General features: G+C 41.0%; 3 protein-coding genes across 12 annotated transcripts in view; 2 read left to right on the top strand and 1 right to left on the bottom strand.

The window, feature by feature from the left end:
* Nucleotides 1-3,950: 3,950 nt before the first annotated feature.
* EFCAB1 (EF-hand calcium binding domain 1) lies at nucleotides 3,951-10,912 on the top strand. 2 transcript variants are annotated; one of them, XM_027749092.2, is made up of 6 exons: nucleotides 3,951-4,132; nucleotides 4,390-4,545; nucleotides 6,313-6,417; nucleotides 7,960-8,111; nucleotides 8,928-9,032; nucleotides 10,692-10,912. In XM_027749092.2, exons 1-6 carry the CDS (start codon nucleotides 4,075-4,077, stop codon nucleotides 10,740-10,742), a joined length of 627 nt encoding a protein of 208 aa, XP_027604893.1. In that variant the 5' UTR covers nucleotides 3,951-4,074; the 3' UTR covers nucleotides 10,743-10,912. The 2 variants fall into 2 exon arrangements, with proteins under 2 accessions (XP_027604893.1, XP_027604892.1); XM_027749091.2 differs by lacking the exon at nucleotides 6,313-6,417 and having other exon boundaries at nucleotides 3,999-4,132.
* Nucleotides 8,688-16,069, bottom strand: RBM48 (RNA binding motif protein 48). Of its 2 annotated transcripts, none has more exons than XM_027749086.2 (5): nucleotides 15,938-16,069; nucleotides 13,982-14,172; nucleotides 13,706-13,851; nucleotides 12,221-12,750; nucleotides 8,688-11,201 (listed from the first exon to the last, which is right to left on the bottom strand). In XM_027749086.2, exons 1-5 carry the CDS (start codon nucleotides 16,046-16,048, stop codon nucleotides 11,124-11,126), a joined length of 1,056 nt encoding a protein of 351 aa, XP_027604887.1. In that variant the 5' UTR covers nucleotides 16,049-16,069; the 3' UTR covers nucleotides 8,688-11,123. The 2 variants fall into 2 exon arrangements, with proteins under 2 accessions (XP_027604887.1, XP_027604885.1); XM_027749084.2 differs by lacking the exon at nucleotides 15,938-16,069 and adding an exon at nucleotides 15,173-15,535.
* A 73-nt stretch (nucleotides 16,070-16,142) lies between these two features.
* Nucleotides 16,143-16,824, top strand: part of PEX1 (peroxisomal biogenesis factor 1) — a 35,088-nt gene continuing 34,406 nt past the window's right edge. For all 8 annotated transcript variants that reach the window (XM_039379954.1, XM_039379940.1, XM_039379930.1 and 5 more), the window contains exon 1: nucleotides 16,143-16,400. In XM_039379954.1, the coding sequence (XP_039235888.1) occupies nucleotides 16,158-16,400 (243 nt within the window). In that variant the 5' untranslated portion in view covers nucleotides 16,143-16,157. The remainder of the gene's footprint in view (nucleotides 16,401-16,824) is intronic.

Genomic DNA, 16,824 nt, shown 5'->3' with positions numbered 1-16,824 from the left:
TATATGATTTGAGATTTATATGTTTAACACTTACGGTAGAATTGTACTCTGTATCAACCTACTAGAACTACTACTACTTGTAGAGTACCGGATAGGGTAGCAGTTTGCCACACAGACAAACATCAGTGCTGTTCCTTTGTTAATATTGTACATAATTCCTCTCTTCCACCATGAAAAGGGCTTTAGGACATAATTGCTGCAACATCTGCACCGTATTAATTCTACCCCCAACCAAAAAGCTGCCAGCAACCTGTTACTTTTTTCAGTTTTGTTGATTTGTTTCTGTTGATAAAAGTGAAAGGAGGGTTCAGCAGTGATTTATATAGAACCCAAATTTATCACATGTAGCCGAGGCTCCTTATTTAGGAGTGTGGTGGTTTTGAGATCCTAAATGCCCACTCGAGATGTCTGTATAATCTCTCTCCTGTTAGCAGCAGTGTTCCTAATTAGGCATCTCAGTTGTCTAGATAAGTTAGAGTAAAGGGAAGGTTTACATTAGTCACCTAAAAATAACAGCATAGGAATATCAGTGATACTCAGTACACATTTTTTGATGGAACTTGTTTGTTTTTTCAGAATCATATAAACTGTTTGCTGTAAGATTTCTAGTGATTGATTGTGGGGAGAGTTTTGTAGAAGATGTATATGTGTAAGGAATATGTATAAACATATATATATATATAAAATATGTAAGGAATATGTATAAAATCATGTGCATTTTATACCGATTCTTTCGTTTGCATAATATCACACCTATTTGAGAATTCCTGTTGAAATTCTGCTTGCAAAAAGACAGGATTGTACATCTCAGCTTCTGAATTACAGTGAATCAGCATATTAGCTTCAGGACTGAATCCAGCAGGGTTAATTTGAGTGTATTTATATTTACAATTGAGATTATAATTGATTTATTTTAAACGAAGTACAAGTGCTAGAGATTCTAGCCAAGTGCAGTTGAACTAGTTAATTTTGCACAGTGAATTTAAGTGCTTTACTTCAAAATCTGTAAACATGCGAGTTATTCCCACATACATAAAACGTCACAGCTTGTCAAAGCACTTCCATATTACTTTCTCAATAATCTATAAAGCACTGAAAATCATTTAAAAGATTAGGAAATATAATGGTGACACTGATGAGAAATGTGAAATAGCCATATCAAGGTGGAGATAAATTGAAGACTTCTCATAATAGTGCAAATTGCTGGGTGAAATACAAATTTTCTTTTTGTGATTTCTCAATGGGCTTCTGTAGAAATCTTTTTTGAAATGTCTTTGCAAAGATATCCTTTTTGTGCTCTCATTTTGCCTTAGCAGAATGTAATAGATGGAAATCTTATTATACAATAACTTTCATTTAATTTTTTTTAGGATAAAACAAAAAAGAGAAAGAAGCACAAGAAACATGGTAAAAAGAAGAAAAAGAAGATTGCTGGTTCAAATTCGGATTCAGAATAATATTTAAAAAACCCCAAGACTATCAACAGAAGTGTAATGACTGAAGAAAACTTAAACTGTGAAATGACAGCAAACTTTACCAAACTGCATGAGTTTTCCTGTGTTTTAGAAATATTTCTAATCTTTCAATAGCCAGCCAGATGCAGCTGTGCTGGGACAGACCATTGTTATTGCCTGCTGCTTAATACATGAGGTACAACTTTTAGAAAATTCCAGTAAGCAGTGATGGATGTTTGAAACAATGTGAGATGGTAGGCCAGCTGAGGTGTAAAATATTGGAAAATAAGAGTTAAACTTTTTAGATAGTAAAAGTAGTCTTTTAAAGCATTAGTAATAGTCTTTATTTGTAAATCAGGATAAATTAAATCCCAAGTTCATCCTGCAGGTTAAACAAGCTGGTGTCTGCTAATGGAAAATTAATAACATTTAAAAGGCTGCCTTTGTAGAAATGTGTATCATCTGGCCCCTAACCATCTTCATGCTTATGAGAAAGGGAATGCTACCATTTTGGCTAACTGAATAGGGTGCCTTTGCCTTTGATTCTTGCAAATCTCCGCTATTTTTAATCCATGCAGCATCTCTGATTCCTGGGAAGCTAGAGCTATTGTCAGCAGACTTTTTCTGAATAAGCAGTTTTGAGCTTCCAAGCATGTGCTTCTGCATTAAGCAAGAGCAATGACATTTTGCAGTCTAACTGACAGTCAAAACCTGAGTATTTTACCTCTGCTTCTTTGAAATAGCGATAGACCTTTGCTAGTAAATATGCATATTTCATTTAATGTCATTTTGGTTTAATTGAAAACTTCTTGCAAACACCGGTAGCTTTGTTTGCATTACCTTTAGAATTGTTTTGCATGATTTGTACCATTTTTAAATTAACAAAATGCAGGTAATAATTTGTTGTAACCAGTTCTATGAATTATGTTCCACATGCAGAGTTTCATGTATGTATTTAGTTAAAGTTCATTGCTGTGTTTAAGTGCACACTTGCTGAAGATATTTAGCATGTAAAAAGCAGGGTTTTGATACCTTAACAGCTTCATATTGAAGCTGATTTTACTCTAAGCAAGTTCAGTGGCAGATCTGTTACGTGACGTGTCTTGTTAGATAAAAAAACTACTGCCAGAATCTCATTAAAGATACTGTTTAAACAGTTTGTATTTATATTTTTGTACTTGAGGGCTACAGAATGTTAACCTAAGTCATAAAGCTGATTAATTTAGTTGCTTTAGATATTGGAAAAAAAGCTTTTTAAAATTAAATGTGCACACAAGAACACACAAGCAACCATTCGATTTTAGTTTACATGAAATTCTCGCTATATTTTCCATTGAAATACTGATTGCTGGGCCTTCTGTTAGCTTTTAACAACTGCCCATCCATCCCAGGCAGTCAACTATACATTGTATTCTTGATCCACCCCTTTTTTTCATTGCACAGGTGCTAACTTAGAACTTACCTCTATTACATACAGATGTTTCAAATATTGTGTTGCCAGGAATTTCAAGAGCTTTAAGACATTGATTATTAGTCTGCAAACCATAACTAAAAACTATGGGAGAAAGATTATTTCATGTTGCCTTTGTACGGAGAAATTGACTGGAAGTTCTTGGGGCAATACAACCATTGCAGCATTACAACATTGCAGCAATGGCCCTCTAAATTGTAGTAATATTTTTATCAAATATTTTATAGTGTTGGGCTTGATGTTACCAATTCTAGACACTGCTTTGTCAGTGAGGTTAAAATAAAGGCAAGATGCAGTGAACAGTAGGGGATTGATTTGGGGTTTGTGTTTAGTTTTGTTGGGGTTGGTTTCTTTTTAAATTGTGGTGTTGCTGTTTTGGTAGAAGAACTTGTAATGAACCGTAGCATAAATGCTCTGTCCTCTGTGATACCTTATTTGACTTTTACACAACCACCTGCCACAGAAAGAAATAAAAATGCAAATGAGACCCAGTCTTCCAAATACCTAAGCTGGATGTCATTTTAATTGTCTCAGTATAACTACATGTTCTGCCCAGCTGTGGGCTTCAAGTGCTGCTGTCATGCTTATGTAGCTGCATAAGGGGCTTATGGGCTTTGTCCATTCCCAGCAAAGCTGCTTTAGTACTGACAGGAAAATGCTTCATTTTGCAATATGTTAACAAATAAGTTTCATCTCGTTCTGCATCCTCTTTTTCCTGAAGGGAAGGTTAAGTGTGGTCTCAGCCCTTCAGCTTTGCCGATGTGCACACGTGAGTGTGAGATGGTGCTGTGGGTCTCGAGTGGCACCTACAGCCATGTTCCAACTTTCAGCAGAGAGACAAAGTACAAAACGAGCAGTGCCAGAATAAAAGTGTTTTAATAGTTTTCTGCCTTCTGCCAGCAGATGAACAAGCAGTATTGTATACAGTATTTAATTTTTAGCTCTTCTTTCCAGAAACATTTTTTACAAGTTTGAAATGCAGTTATTTATTTTCTACGACTGCTGTTTTTTAAATGCGTGGTAAGAGTTGGTCTTTGTTCCGCCTGTGTATGTGTTTGTTACGCCCGGCCCCTGTCGCGCCGTCAGGCCGCGCTGACCGCCCGCGTTGCCAGGGCAGCGGCGGCGGCGGCAGGAGCGGCTCCCGCCGCCATGAGCAGGAAGAGGCTGCAGTTCCTGGCGGAATCGCTGAGCCGATCCACCAAGCACTGTGAGTGTCCCCCGGGCTGCAGGAGCCGCGCCACGGCCGCCCCACCGCCTCCCGTTGTCCCTGTGCTCGCCCGGGGTGGGGGGGGGGAAGGGGGCACCGCATTTCCTGCCGCCCCCTCAGGAACAGGGTGTGCGGGGCGGCGGGGTCGGGGTCACCTGTGTCATGGTCAGCGCCGGAGGTGCCCAAGCCCTGGTGCCTGCCCCGTGTTCTGCCAGCGTAACTTATAACCTGTGTTTTGTTGTGTTTGGGCCGGGCAGTTAGCGAAGTCGAAGTGGAATGTCTGATCAAGCTCTTCGACGCGCTGCTGGCCAGGTCCTGCAGCCAGTTCGCTGTGTCCGGCTTCAACCGCATCGCGTTCAGAGACACCCTGTTCGCCGCCTTTGGCATGACGGACGACGTGGTCTTGGACCGAGGTGAGGCGGAGACTTCTGAAAACAAGGGATGGCGTTGGTTTCACGCTGCTGACCCGATGAGTGTACCAAGCCAAAATAATGCCACCTCATCCCAGCGAGGACAGCAAAGGAGGAGTTATGCTCAGGAGCTGTTGGGAAAATGGCATCTTCTCTTTCATTATGCAGAATAGTTTTTCCATAGTTCAGGGTAGCTCACGCTCTAGTTCCAGGGAGACCAGGCAGAGGCAGTGTTAGTGCTGCCTTGGGGCTGTTTCTATCGCAGCCATTGAAGAGGGCAGCATCGTGTCACTTGCCTCTTCTCCCGTGGTTCTACCTGGAGCCGCGGTCACTGTTGCTGGTGGACAGCTCTAGCTCGGGCCTGGAGGTCCCAGAAAGGCATTCTGGAGGTCCCAGAAAGGCATTCTGTTAGAGTGGATGACTTCTGGGATAGAGGTACTGTGAACAGCACTGAAGGCACTGGGCAGAGAGTACAGGGATGTGAGAGTAATGAGCCAAGTAACCCCTTGAAAATACAATGTTTTTACAGATTCATAACATGAGGGGCATAAGTGCAGTTACTGTGAAAGTTGCATGAATGATTTCTGATGTAGAGGTGTCTACATCAGAAATCTGTAGAGGATGCAGAACAGGCATCAATCTGCCATTCTTTCATTCTTGGGCTGCCAAGAGCCACCCCTTGGTTCAACTTTTCTTCATCTCTCTAGCAGGAGAAGTACTTACATGCCATAAAATAAAAACTTGTTGCTATTTTATGCAGTAAGTCAAATGTGTCTTGGAAGATAGCTTACATGTATACATTCTTAAAAATAATGCTTATGTACAAAGGTGCCAATTTCAGTTTGCAAAAGCAAACCTATCGTTTTCCAATTCCAAAATGCTTGTCTCTGCAATTAGAGGTGTTCCTTCAGCCAATTTACTAATTAACATTCTAAAATATGAATTATTGTAGATGCTTTCAGTTGTATCTTAGATTTGAAGTATTATAGTACTGTATTACAGGCTGTACAAATAGTGAAGCTGCAGCTTGGAGGAGACTGAGGGGAGACCTCACTGTCTACAATTTCCTTACGAGGGGAAGAGGAGGGGCAGGCACCAGAGGGTGCTTGGGCACTGGAACAGGCTCCTCAGGGAAGTGGTCACAGCACCAAGCCTGACAGAGTTCAGGAAGCATTTGGATGATACTCTTGGGCACATGGTGTGACTCTTGGGGATGATCCTGTGCAGGGCCAGGATGATCCATGTGGGTCCCTTCCAGCTTGGCATATTCTGTGATTCTGTGAAAATCAAAAGTTGCTTAGGGAAGGGAGAAGAAAAAAGATTTGGTACATGACAGGAAGTTATTTTTCTTTGTATATTTAACATATTTATATGTTGTTTCTAGGATTGCGCTCTCCAGGATTTTCTGAGACAAAACGTAGTAATTAAAATGTTCTGTATGCAAACATGCCTTATTGTAAGGGGTATTGGTTTATTTGGTTCACATCTGCATGGAAGCATACTTCCTGCAGTTGTTTTAGTCAGGCAACAGATCAAACAAAATGTCTTAGCCAGCAGGATTCTAGAGTGGAAGATCAATAAAGTGAGGGGCAAAATCCCTTTCCTTGTTACATCTTAGATTCAAGAAGGGTAATCATACCTTGGCAAAAACAGGCAAACATCTTCACAAAAAATACGGGTTTATAATTTCAACAAATTCAAGAAAATCCTCCTTTGTTTTGTTTGTTTCTCTATTATATAAATGTAAAATCCATCTAATACACTTCCTAGTGTTCAGCACTTTTGATAGAAGCAACAGTGGCTGCATCACTGTGGTGGAGTGGGTGGAAGGCTTAGCAATATTACTTCGGGGGACATTGGAAGAGAAGATTAAATGTAAGATTGATCTGTGTGCTAATATTTACTGGTAGTCACTGAATTCATGACAACACATCGCTTTTGCTGTAATTTCGTAGTTACTCTCATAAAGTATTTGATAATTGAAGAGTTTTCTTCTGTATAGTTTAATGCAATGAAACTGAGTCCTGAAATTGCTTCTCTGAGACAGAGTTTTTTCTGTGTAAACTGCTATTATAGCTGCCACCTTATTTTGTTGCTTACAAAAACTTGCATTGGAACCGAAGTTTATTCTACAGTATACAGTTTTGACAAAATATATGGTTTTGTATTCACACACAGAAATAGAAAGAAGCAGGTGTATCTCTAGGGTGATTTTGGCTAAATAGCACAGTCTCAAGCCAACCAAGACCAGTGCCAACATTCATTTACTGGCACAGTGGGGACACAGCAGCAAATGCATTAACTCCAGCAGTTCTTCAGCTTGGAAGCATAGGTGGAAAAACTGAGTCTGTAAGACTATGGTCGTGAGAACCTCCACAATGTGACAGAGAAAGGTGGAGGAGAAAAAGTAGCAAGAACCCTAAAATTTTAAGAAGCAGAGAAAAAGAAATAGGGCACATGGGGGGGGGAAAGGTAATAAGGAAAAGGAGAATGACAGCATGTTGTTTTCATGACAACATGAACTATATATGCAACCGTAGTTCCCAGCTTGCAGCATCAGCCATCCCTAACAAACTATGTAAATTCATCTGGAAAGTGGCCTGGGATGCCATAGCACTAGAATGTGTGCCCAGGACAATGAATATGTGTCAGTACCACTACAAGCAGTAAAATACACAGCCCTGCTGTAAGCACTTTAGAATTTAGTAGTGTGTAGTGATACACAGTGTTGTCTGTCACAAGTGTATGCCAGGAGTGTTTTTCACTGTAGACAAAGTCTTAGTCAGAAAAAAAAAAACAAACCTAATGTGTTCCGAACTTAAGACTTTTGTTTGTTTGTTTAATTAAGTTTTATGAAGGCTGGTAAAGTTTATTATGATCATAGATTTCTGATTCCAGGAAGGTAGAAACAATTAGAAGAGGAATTATGCAGATACCCAAAATACTTTTGTTTAAGGTATTTTCTCTTTGCAGTCAGTACAGTTCATTCTTATTTTTCCTTTACTTTTCTAACCCATCATCTGAAAAAATGAGGATGTGTTTTGTAGGTGCAAAGTCCTTTTGGTAGAGATAGCAGGTCCCCACTATGGGAAATTTGGCTTCTAAACCAGAACTTTATTTATATTTTAAATTGACAATTTAAGAGAAGATAAGATCTGTAAGTAAGTATGGTTTCTGTGAACTGAATAATATTTATTTGAGCAGAAATAAATAATCTTTAACTATAAAGGGAAAATAGGTACTAATTGACTAATATCAAAATGTGATACTATTACATATATAAATATATAATAAATTTAGCTCAATAGATTTGCTGTACAAGGTACAATTCACATTTTCTCTCTATAGGTAACAGATAGCTTTAATGGTATGTGATTGTAGTTTGTAATCAACTTGAAATTTATTTGTATTCAAAAGACTGTTTTGCGGTTTATGACCTGAATGGTGATGGATACATTTCAAGAGAGGAAATGTTTCAAATGCTGAAGGACACCCTTATCAAACAACCAGCAGATGAGGACCCTGATGAGGCAATTAAGGACTTGATAGAGATAGTACTGAAGAAAATGGCAAGTACTTACTCACTGTGGTATCTGAGTGTCTTTCAAACATTCATTAACCGAAGCTTAGAACCTTCCTGTGAGGTAACAAAATATGCTGTGTGATTTACAGTGGGATTCTGAAAATTTCCTAAGGAAAGCCAGAAATACAATCCAGATCTAGTGAGCTCCAGTCCAGAATCCTCACATGAAACTTAGTTTATACTATGTGAAGGTACTATAAACTTTATGTATAAACTAGTGTGTGAACGTGTGCATACCCACCTGTGCATACCCAGTCAAAACAAAAGCCCCGTCAGAAGTGGAAAACTCAAAAGTGTAAGCTCCATTTATGCGTTAGGCATCTGCATTAGCTTTATTATTAAGTACATCTGTGTTTTATCAATTGCTCATGAAATGTCTTTATGCAATTTATATATTCTATTATAATAGTACACTCAAGGTTATTAATGTGAAGCTTGTCTTACCGCGCTTAATCTAGGATATCCAGATTAGCTAGGGACTGTCTTTCAATATTTTAATCAAATCAAGATATATACTCTCCCCTTCTATGGTGGTGGTCAAAAAATTTCACTTAAAACCAGGTTTTGAATCCCAACTCCTTTTATTTAACTCCGTCTTCTCTATTTTTCAAACCCACCCCTTTTGCTTTAGGTAGAGGCAAGTGACACAAAGATTGTCTGAGCAGAGACTGATGACCACAAAAAACGATTTTCTGTACAGTCAAACTAAAAATAGAATCCATGTCAATAAAACGTCTGTTAAACAAAAATACAATTACTACAAGTAATAACCCTTGGCTGAAGTGTTCCCTTCCTTTTGTAGGACTATGATCATGATGGCAAGCTTTCTTTTGCGGACTTTGAACAAGCAGTCAAAGATGAAAATCTTCTCTTAGAAGCCTTTGGACCATGTTTGCCAGACATAAAGGTATGAGTTTAAAAAAAGGTGCAATACTTTCTGTTCTGTTGGTAAGAAGACGTGTATTATGGCATTAACTGTCACCTCACAGTGTCTTTTGGGAGAGGCTGGTAACTTTCTGGAAAAAAAACCAAACACCCACCTTGAGAGTTCTTCCTTTGAGAGTGTGGCACTGCTGCTTTGTAATTTCATCTAACCAGGCTTTGTTTATCAGTAATATGTCTAATTCAATTTTTTTTTTTGAAGATGGTAATTTAGACCATGCTTATTTCCTTAATGTTAAATTCTACTTTGGAGGGAGTTTCTGCTCTATTTTTTTCCTAATCCAGTAATTGTAATTCTATTTGAGCTGTGTGTGACTTTTAAATACTAAAAATTGTAGCTTCATAGAGACAGCAAAATAAAATTTGAAATATGCACAGTGATTCCTAGAAACAGAAGAGTTGTATAAGACTGCTGAGAACATGGCAAGTTTTCCTTTGCTGGAAACCTGTACTTCCTGCCAGCTCACCCACCTGTAGGCTGGAGGACAGGAAGAAAGAGTCCTATAGCCACAATGGCAAGCTACATTACATCATGTCAGGTGCAAAACAGCTGTTCCCAAAATGCCAGATTTCTCCTGGCAGGCTATCAAAAGACTTTAAAGGGTTTGGGAAAACCAAAGTAAGTACTCTGTTTTTTAACACCAGTGAAAAGGTTTTAAAGTTTCTGAACAAAATCACTGTCATTAATCAGCATGGAAAAATTACTTCTTTTGTCAGTGTTGGTGATAAACCAGGCCCACAATTCAGGCTAATCATGGCAAGAGGTGGAAAACTTGGTTTGTTTCTTGCTTACAGTATTTGTGCCTTCTGTTCTTTATCCTACCCAACTGCTGCTTTTCCCCTAGGTCTTTAGTTTCACTTTTAAAAGAGAACAATATTTATATGTCCTTTCAAGCCCTAAAATAAATTTCAGCTATGAGCTTTACATGAAGAAAACCCATAATTTACTAGATTTCCCACTGGGGCTATTGTAATTTTAATTCTACCCCAAATTAAACACTCATTTGTGTAATGAATAGTGTATTTGACAGAGTCCTGCCACTGTAAGTGGTTCTGCAAGGAGCCTGCAAAGATGTGGCACGAGCCAGTTCCTTACGTACACTTGCACCAGCACCAATCCTGTGAATGTCAGAATGGGGCACCTTAGCCTGGTGTTGGATTCATCTCCCCAGTGCCAGTTCTACTGCCCAAAGGTGACCCCTGAGCACTCCCACTCCAGGGTTGTTGCAACACAATGCTGCAGATATTAAATCTCATCACCAAGGGAAATTTCACTCCTTTACACTGTCATCCCAGTCTCTAGCATTCCTACTTCCAGCCCATTTACCTCATTCTGCAGCTGGGTCTTCTTGCCCTCCATGCTAGGTCATTCCTTGGTCACACATTCCTGCTGCTGAGCAGTTAAAATTCAAATTTCCCCTTCAACTATAACTTTAAATGTTCTGACTGGTCTCCCAGCAGTGACACCATTAGTGCTATGGATTTACTTTTTCTAAGCTAAAAAGCAAGAGGTATCCTATTCCTTGCATACACATTTCAGTCCAGTACATTTTCTCAATAAATATAAATCCTTTAGTTAATTGAAAATTTACTTTTCTTTTTTTCTTTTTTTTTTTTTAAACAGAGCAGGATTGCATTTGAAGAGAGAGTTTTCCCGGACACTCGTAAACTGTAACTCCATTGTTGAATACTGTTGTGAAGGGTGTTTTTCTTCACCATTCTTCATGATACAGTAAAAATAGGAGCAACTTGAAACTACTGTTTCAGTATTCCTTTACTGTAAAATTTACAGCATAAAAAGAATTTACTTCCATGACTCTACCTAAATAAAGTTCTTCAATGTTAGGAAACATGTTAAAGTATAAGGTACACAAGACAACATTGCAACAATAATATATTATAGTGGTTTGTCCATTCCAAGAAACAAATTGATACAATTTTTAACAAAATCCCTTGGAAATACAGTGTAAAAAAATTTTTACTTTTTACATAAAAAATAAATATTTTAAACTATATCCTTTATAAAAGGACTGTTGGAAGATCCTGCCAGCAGTGTCTATATTCTTCTTCTCTGCTTTACAACTGGTTTGGCTGATCTACTCTCTGGCTTTTCCACAGAAACAGAATCTGCTACCTAAATAGGGAAAAAAAAATTAGTAACCTGTAACCACTACCTTTTTATCCTTATTTTAGAGTAAGGCCACATCTCCAATATTTGAGTACTGGGAGGGATGTATTACTATAATCATGCTTGAATTGAATTTTCCTGCTGCATAGAGGAAAAAAATAACACCAAAGGCAGAATTAACACAATAGAGGTTAAACTTAGAAGAGTCAGCAGTACCATTTTTGTATTAACCAGAGAAACTGATTTCAGATACTCAGTGATAGAGCATTAGTGATAGAGCACCTTCTTCCTACCAGAGGTGTTTTCACAGTAAGGTTGAGTGTGCTTTTTAAACTCGGGTATTTCAGGAAAGGAAGGGAAAGCAAAAATGTGCATTTTGACACATATTTTAGAAATGTATTTAATATAAGTGGTGCTTATTTACAAATGTGACTGGAGATATAAGCCCTTTCAAATCAGTCTAGCTAGTCATAGTCAAGGGAGCTTTTTCATATCTTAATGTAAATGGAAAGTTTTATCAGGAGTGTTTGACCTGCTAATTGACTAATACCCTCCGTAAATGTTTATATAGATTAACTCATGTTTCTCAGCATAGAATAAATGCTTCTGTACAGCTTTTAATGGCTTTTTTTGCTGAGGCAAAATTACATTAAACTGCGACTCCCATTATTTTTCACTCCCTTTCAATCAGAAACCAGATAAAAGCACCACACTGGAGTCAGCAGGACTACCTGCACAGTTACCATGCCCCCACACGTTGGGGAAAAAAAAAAGTGGTTTACTGAAAATCATTCAGGACTGTGCACAGACATTTATACTTTCTTAAGAGTAGTGTAAGAGGTATGGAGTAGAATTGTCTGCAATACTCTAGAGTATGGAAGCATTAAAGAGCAAGAATGCTAGCTTTAACTGGCAAAGAAACTGGTAATACTGAGTGAATGTGGAATTAAGTTACCTGAGGGTTGCTGTTTTTATGAGTAACAAGCACATATGTTTGAAACTATCAGAACTTTAAGAACCCATACCTCTTTCAGTTTATTTCTAATTAATGTAGCTGAAGTATTCAATGACTCATCATCCATATCCACTTTAGGTATTTGTGGCAGTTGTGGACCAATAATGACTTCAGTATTGTCCGCATTTGTTCCAAGGAGGGAAAACCTGTTACCTTCTTCTCTCTTCCTCTTACGTTCTTGCAAGTGAGTTGTACGAGGCATAAACCTGTCAATTCCACTATAAGTTGGAACCATTCTTTGCTGCATTAAGGAAGCTGGTGGAGTACGTCCTCCTAGATGTACGCTGGGAGTTAGGGATGTGTTTTGGCCAAAGTACCCAGAAGCTTCAGCACAATTGTTATCATAGTGTGGGGATGTTAACAAGCTCTGATTATGATTCCCAGATGGATGCCCTGTGTTGTGGGATATCCCATGAGAACTTGTAAAGCAGGATGGATTCCAGTTACTGGCTGCATACGATCCCGATGTACTCCATGGGCAGTCATGCTCAGAGGTCTCTGTCTTCTTCGGGCCCTCAACTTTCTTTAACACAAAGCAATCTTTAAAACAAACAAAAAAACCAGCTTCACTATTTCATGTCATTATTAGTTCTAAAAAATAAGAAGAAATATTTAATACAACTGCAGAAGTAATACAGTGATATTCCATTCCCAGGCACCTTTCTGTGATTTTTAAGTGGTACCGTTCAAACTAGTTTTCCAGCCTAGTTCCTCTGCTGGTTTACGAGGAATGCCTGAGCAGAAGTATTTCCACAGTTTTGAGAACAGAAGGAAAATATTCCTAACAGCAAATTGGTGATTTTTACCTCCAGTTATGATTTCAAGGACAGGCTGTCTAGCAAAATTGAAAACAACCAGGTGTTTTGATGTTAAAAATCACTGATTTTACTCCCTTTAAATACCCTCACACAATGAATAGTGATACCCAAGTACACGAGCACAAGAAAGGAGAAGCTTGTACTCAGCAATTTGCTTATTCCTCATCTTGTCCAACCTTCAGTGCTGCCTGGGAACTCTGCAGTACAGGAGCCTTTGTAAACCCAGTCCATTCCTAACTGCCCCAGTGCCAAGATGCAGGCTGGAGAAATTTTTTGTTGAAAGTTCTTCTTTTGTTGAAGAACCTTCCTTCCAAAGCTGTCCCTTTGGGCAGGCCTGAATAAGCTGGAACAAGGGTGAAAATATCATCCTAGATTTCCTACTAGTGCTTGAAATTTCTGATAACATTTTGAAAAAAAAAAACAAAAAGTGAAGGAAATACTTCATTATTAAAGCTTAAGCATTTCTGTATTTCAGTCTTAACTGAAACTGAAAAGTTGCTTTGAAAAGGATACAGTTCTCTAAATACTGAGAGATGTCTCCATTATACTGTAAACATGCTTAAAATACATCTTTAACAGCTAGATAAAAAGTATTTTGTTTAACAGGCTCTTTAACCAAAACCCCACCCACCCCTGAAGAAAGATGTTAAGATTCTATAGGAAATGTAAGCACAAACCTCCTTGATTTGTTGCTTTTGCTATATACTTTCTTCTATCCTGCAACTTCTCTCTAGTTTCTTGGACTGTTTCAAATTCTGGAGCATAGCACACATGCAGCAAACTACCAAAGAAACTTCGTTCATCCATTTTTTTCTTGGCCACCCTGAAAGGAATTAAATTGTATTGGCAAAACTGAGGATTTTACTTAAACTCTCTAGAATTTTAACACATTGTAACTACAGAAGGTATAAAAGAGTAACACAACAAGAGGCAGATATTGCCCTGTCCAATACCTTGCACAGTGCAGTTTTTGGAATTTTAAAAGATACACTTCAGTAAATTGCTCTGCTGGATATTCATCTAGAGCATGATACTCCTCAATGGCACCATATAATGCAAATTGTTCAACTAATTCCTTCATAACACCTAATGCAGGAACTCCTTGTATCAGTAAATAGCGAGATTCCAAGTTGATAGTGTAAACCTGAAAAAAAAACAAAACCAAAGAGTATTCAAAGACGTTCACATTCTTGCTGTATTGCAAAAGGCAGGGATTTTTTCCATGTTTTCTGTTTTTCCCCCAAGTCCTCTCAGGAAAATCCCTGTGTACTCTATTTTGACTCTGGACTCTGGTAGGGCAGTAAGTGCATGGTTATCTGGGACCTCCTCATCACTGAGCAGGAACTGAACCCAAGCTTCTCACTCAAAGCAAAACACAAATGAGAGCTGACTTTTCTGCACGAGGTCAGAATACTGCCATTTGCTGAGCAAAACCTCTCGCCTCTGGCCAGCTTCCATGCAAGACTGACTAGTAACTGGTTTGTTAGAGACACTGTCAAAATACAGAAAAAAAACCATTAAAAAACCTGTCTTGTTCACAGGCAGAGCGATCATCCAAGTGAGGAAAACTGGGTTTCTCCTCACAAAGGAAAAAAAACCAAGTATCGCAATTCTCTGGGGCAGATGGTGTGTGTGCAGAACTGTCTCCTTGCTACGATGATCCAACAGCGTACCATTTTATAACACACAGATAAAATCTGGATGCCTAGGGAAACAAGGTCTTTTCCCAGCAGGTTAAAAACTAAATCAACCACTTCCTTCTGCTTTGTGAACTGTCCAGCAGCACAGACTCTAAGGAAAGCTTTGTGACAGCTCACTACATACAACAGCGAGTTAAACCCTGAGATCAAAGGAAATTCATTCCAAGTTTGTTAAAAAAAAAAGAAAAAACCAAATATTTAGACAGCATAAGTTACACATTAAAAACAAAACAAAAAAAAGGGCAAATTCTGGACAACAACAGGAATCGCTTGGGAAATCAGCTCTCAAACTACCACCATAAAAAACAGTCTCCACAGACAAGCCACCTAAATTGTTCTTGTGACAGCAGCATATTCCCTGCCTGCATTCTGGGAACAAAGGGATTGAAATATGATTGATCTCATGTCTAGGGAGAGGAGATTCGAGTAAGGTTTTTTTCACACCTGGGACATCCATACTGTTTCTTCTGTGTGTATCGCCTGGTGCCCAGAGATGGCTGGCCTATGGTGGCCTTTGTCCCTGTGTGGATACACTAGGCTTTCTGTCCCCGGCCCATGGTATACTCTTGGAAGAGTAAAGGAACAGCTCTGAGACTTCATGAAACATAGAAGGTTTGAAAGTTTTCAGGAGGGCCGTGTTTGAGAAAAAGACGTGCCTTATGTGTATGTGCAGGGAGTAACCATTGTTTTGGCACTGATGAGGCCGCACCTCAAACCCCGTTTTCATTCAGGGCCCCTCACTCCAAGAAAGACATTGAGGTGCTGCAGTGAGTCCTGAGAGCGGGGTAAGAAGGGAGCACAGGTCCTGTTAGGAGCAGCTGAGGGAGCCAGGGGTGTTTAGCCTGCAGAAAAGGAGGCTCAGGGTTAACTTTATTGCTCTCTACAACTCCCCGAGAGGAAGCTGGAGCCAGGTGGGCACCGGACCCGACGATTTTAAATGTCTTGTCCAACCTTAGCGATTCTATGGTCCTTTCTCACACCAGTCCCATAAGGTGCCGCTACAGCTCGCTGTACACTGACCGCACACGCAAACCCCAAACTCGGCAGTTCTGCTGCGGTAACGAGAAGCTCCTGCGGTGCAGGAGGCGAGGCCCACGGCCTCCCTTCCCCTCTCCTTCCCGTCCCGTTCCCGGGAGCCGCGGGACCGGAGCCCGACCCGCCCGTGCCTCCCCCTCACCCACAGCGACCCCGACCCTCCCCCCCCCAAACCTTCACGGCGCGCGGACGCCGCCCCTCGCGGTACTTGGCGCGCGACTCGCACGCGCCCAGCTGCGCGTGATGCTGACAGGGAGCGCCCGGGCCTGGGCCACCCGCCGCCATCTTCCCATCAGCCCCTGCGCCCCGCGCCCTGATCGGCTGCCGCCGGGACCGACAACGCCGGCGTCCTCAGGGAGGAGAGGAGGAGCCAATCAGAGGCGGGCAGCGGCATATGCCGCGCCCTCATTGGCCGGCGGTGGGCCGTACCACTGCCCAGGGGTGGCGGGGGACCCCGCCCCGATGGGCGGGTCCGTGCCCGGGCACAGCGGGCGCGCAGGGCCGAGGGGCCGCGGCCATGTGGGGCTGTGGCGACCCCGGCGGAGCCGCCGCCTCCGCCACCGTCGTGCTGAGCGGGACCCGCGACTGCTTCCTGCACCTGCCGCCCGCGCTGGCCGCGCTCCTCCGCCTGCAGCAGGTACCGGGGCGGCGCCGCTCGGGGCCCGGGCGGAGGGACGCCCCAAGTGGGCGGTGAGGATTACGGGAGCGCAACATCCGCCCCGCACTCCATCCTCCCCCGCATCCCGCTGCCATGACGACGCAGCGCCCTCCTCCCTCCCCGCGGCCGGGGACCCCTCACAGGAGACCCCGAGGAACCCCCTTTCTCTCGCCCCTTGCGCAGCCCAGCGTTGTCATCCATTCCTAATAAAACACGGGAAAGATTGGAAATTATGTCCCCCAACGTGGTCTGGCACCGTGAGCATCTGCGTCTCTCTCAGTACTCCGTTTCATATTAGCTCTCACAGTAACTCGCCAGCATTAGCCGTGCATTAATAAGATGTGAATTTATCATCGAGGTGGGAGTGGTGGTCAGTCCATGCAGAATCCTCGTTGTTAGTGTA

This window comes from Pipra filicauda, unplaced genomic scaffold (assembly GCF_003945595.2).
Source record: "Pipra filicauda isolate LSUMZ 115617 unplaced genomic scaffold, ASM394559v2 scaffold105_size2325265_pilon, whole genome shotgun sequence".
NCBI classification, from domain to species: domain Eukaryota; kingdom Metazoa; phylum Chordata; class Aves; order Passeriformes; family Pipridae; genus Pipra; species Pipra filicauda.
The sequence above is the reverse complement of the archived record's forward strand: the minus strand, read 5'-3'. Positions and strand labels throughout refer to the sequence as shown.

Coding starts and splice junctions, on each gene's coding strand:
- EFCAB1 (XM_027749092.2), top strand. CDS start 4,075: ATGAGCAGGAAGAGGCTGCAGTTCCTGGCGGAATCGCTGAGCCGATCC. Junction 6,418..7,959: donor ATTGGAAGAGAAGATTAAAT/GTAAGATTGATC, acceptor TGTATTCAAAAG/ACTGTTTTGCGGTTTATGAC. Junction 9,033..10,691: donor CATGTTTGCCAGACATAAAG/GTATGAGTTTAA, acceptor TTTTTTAAACAG/AGCAGGATTGCATTTGAAGA.
- RBM48 (XM_027749084.2), bottom strand. CDS start 15,328: ATGAAGTCTCAGAGCTGTTCCTTTACTCTTCCAAGAGTATACCATGGG. Junction 12,751..13,705: donor AAAAGCAACAAATCAAGGAG/GTTTGTGCTTAC, acceptor TTTGTTTTAAAG/ATTGCTTTGTGTTAAAGAAA. Junction 11,202..12,220: donor TTAGAAATAAACTGAAAGAG/GTATGGGTTCTT, acceptor TTCCCTATTTAG/GTAGCAGATTCTGTTTCTGT.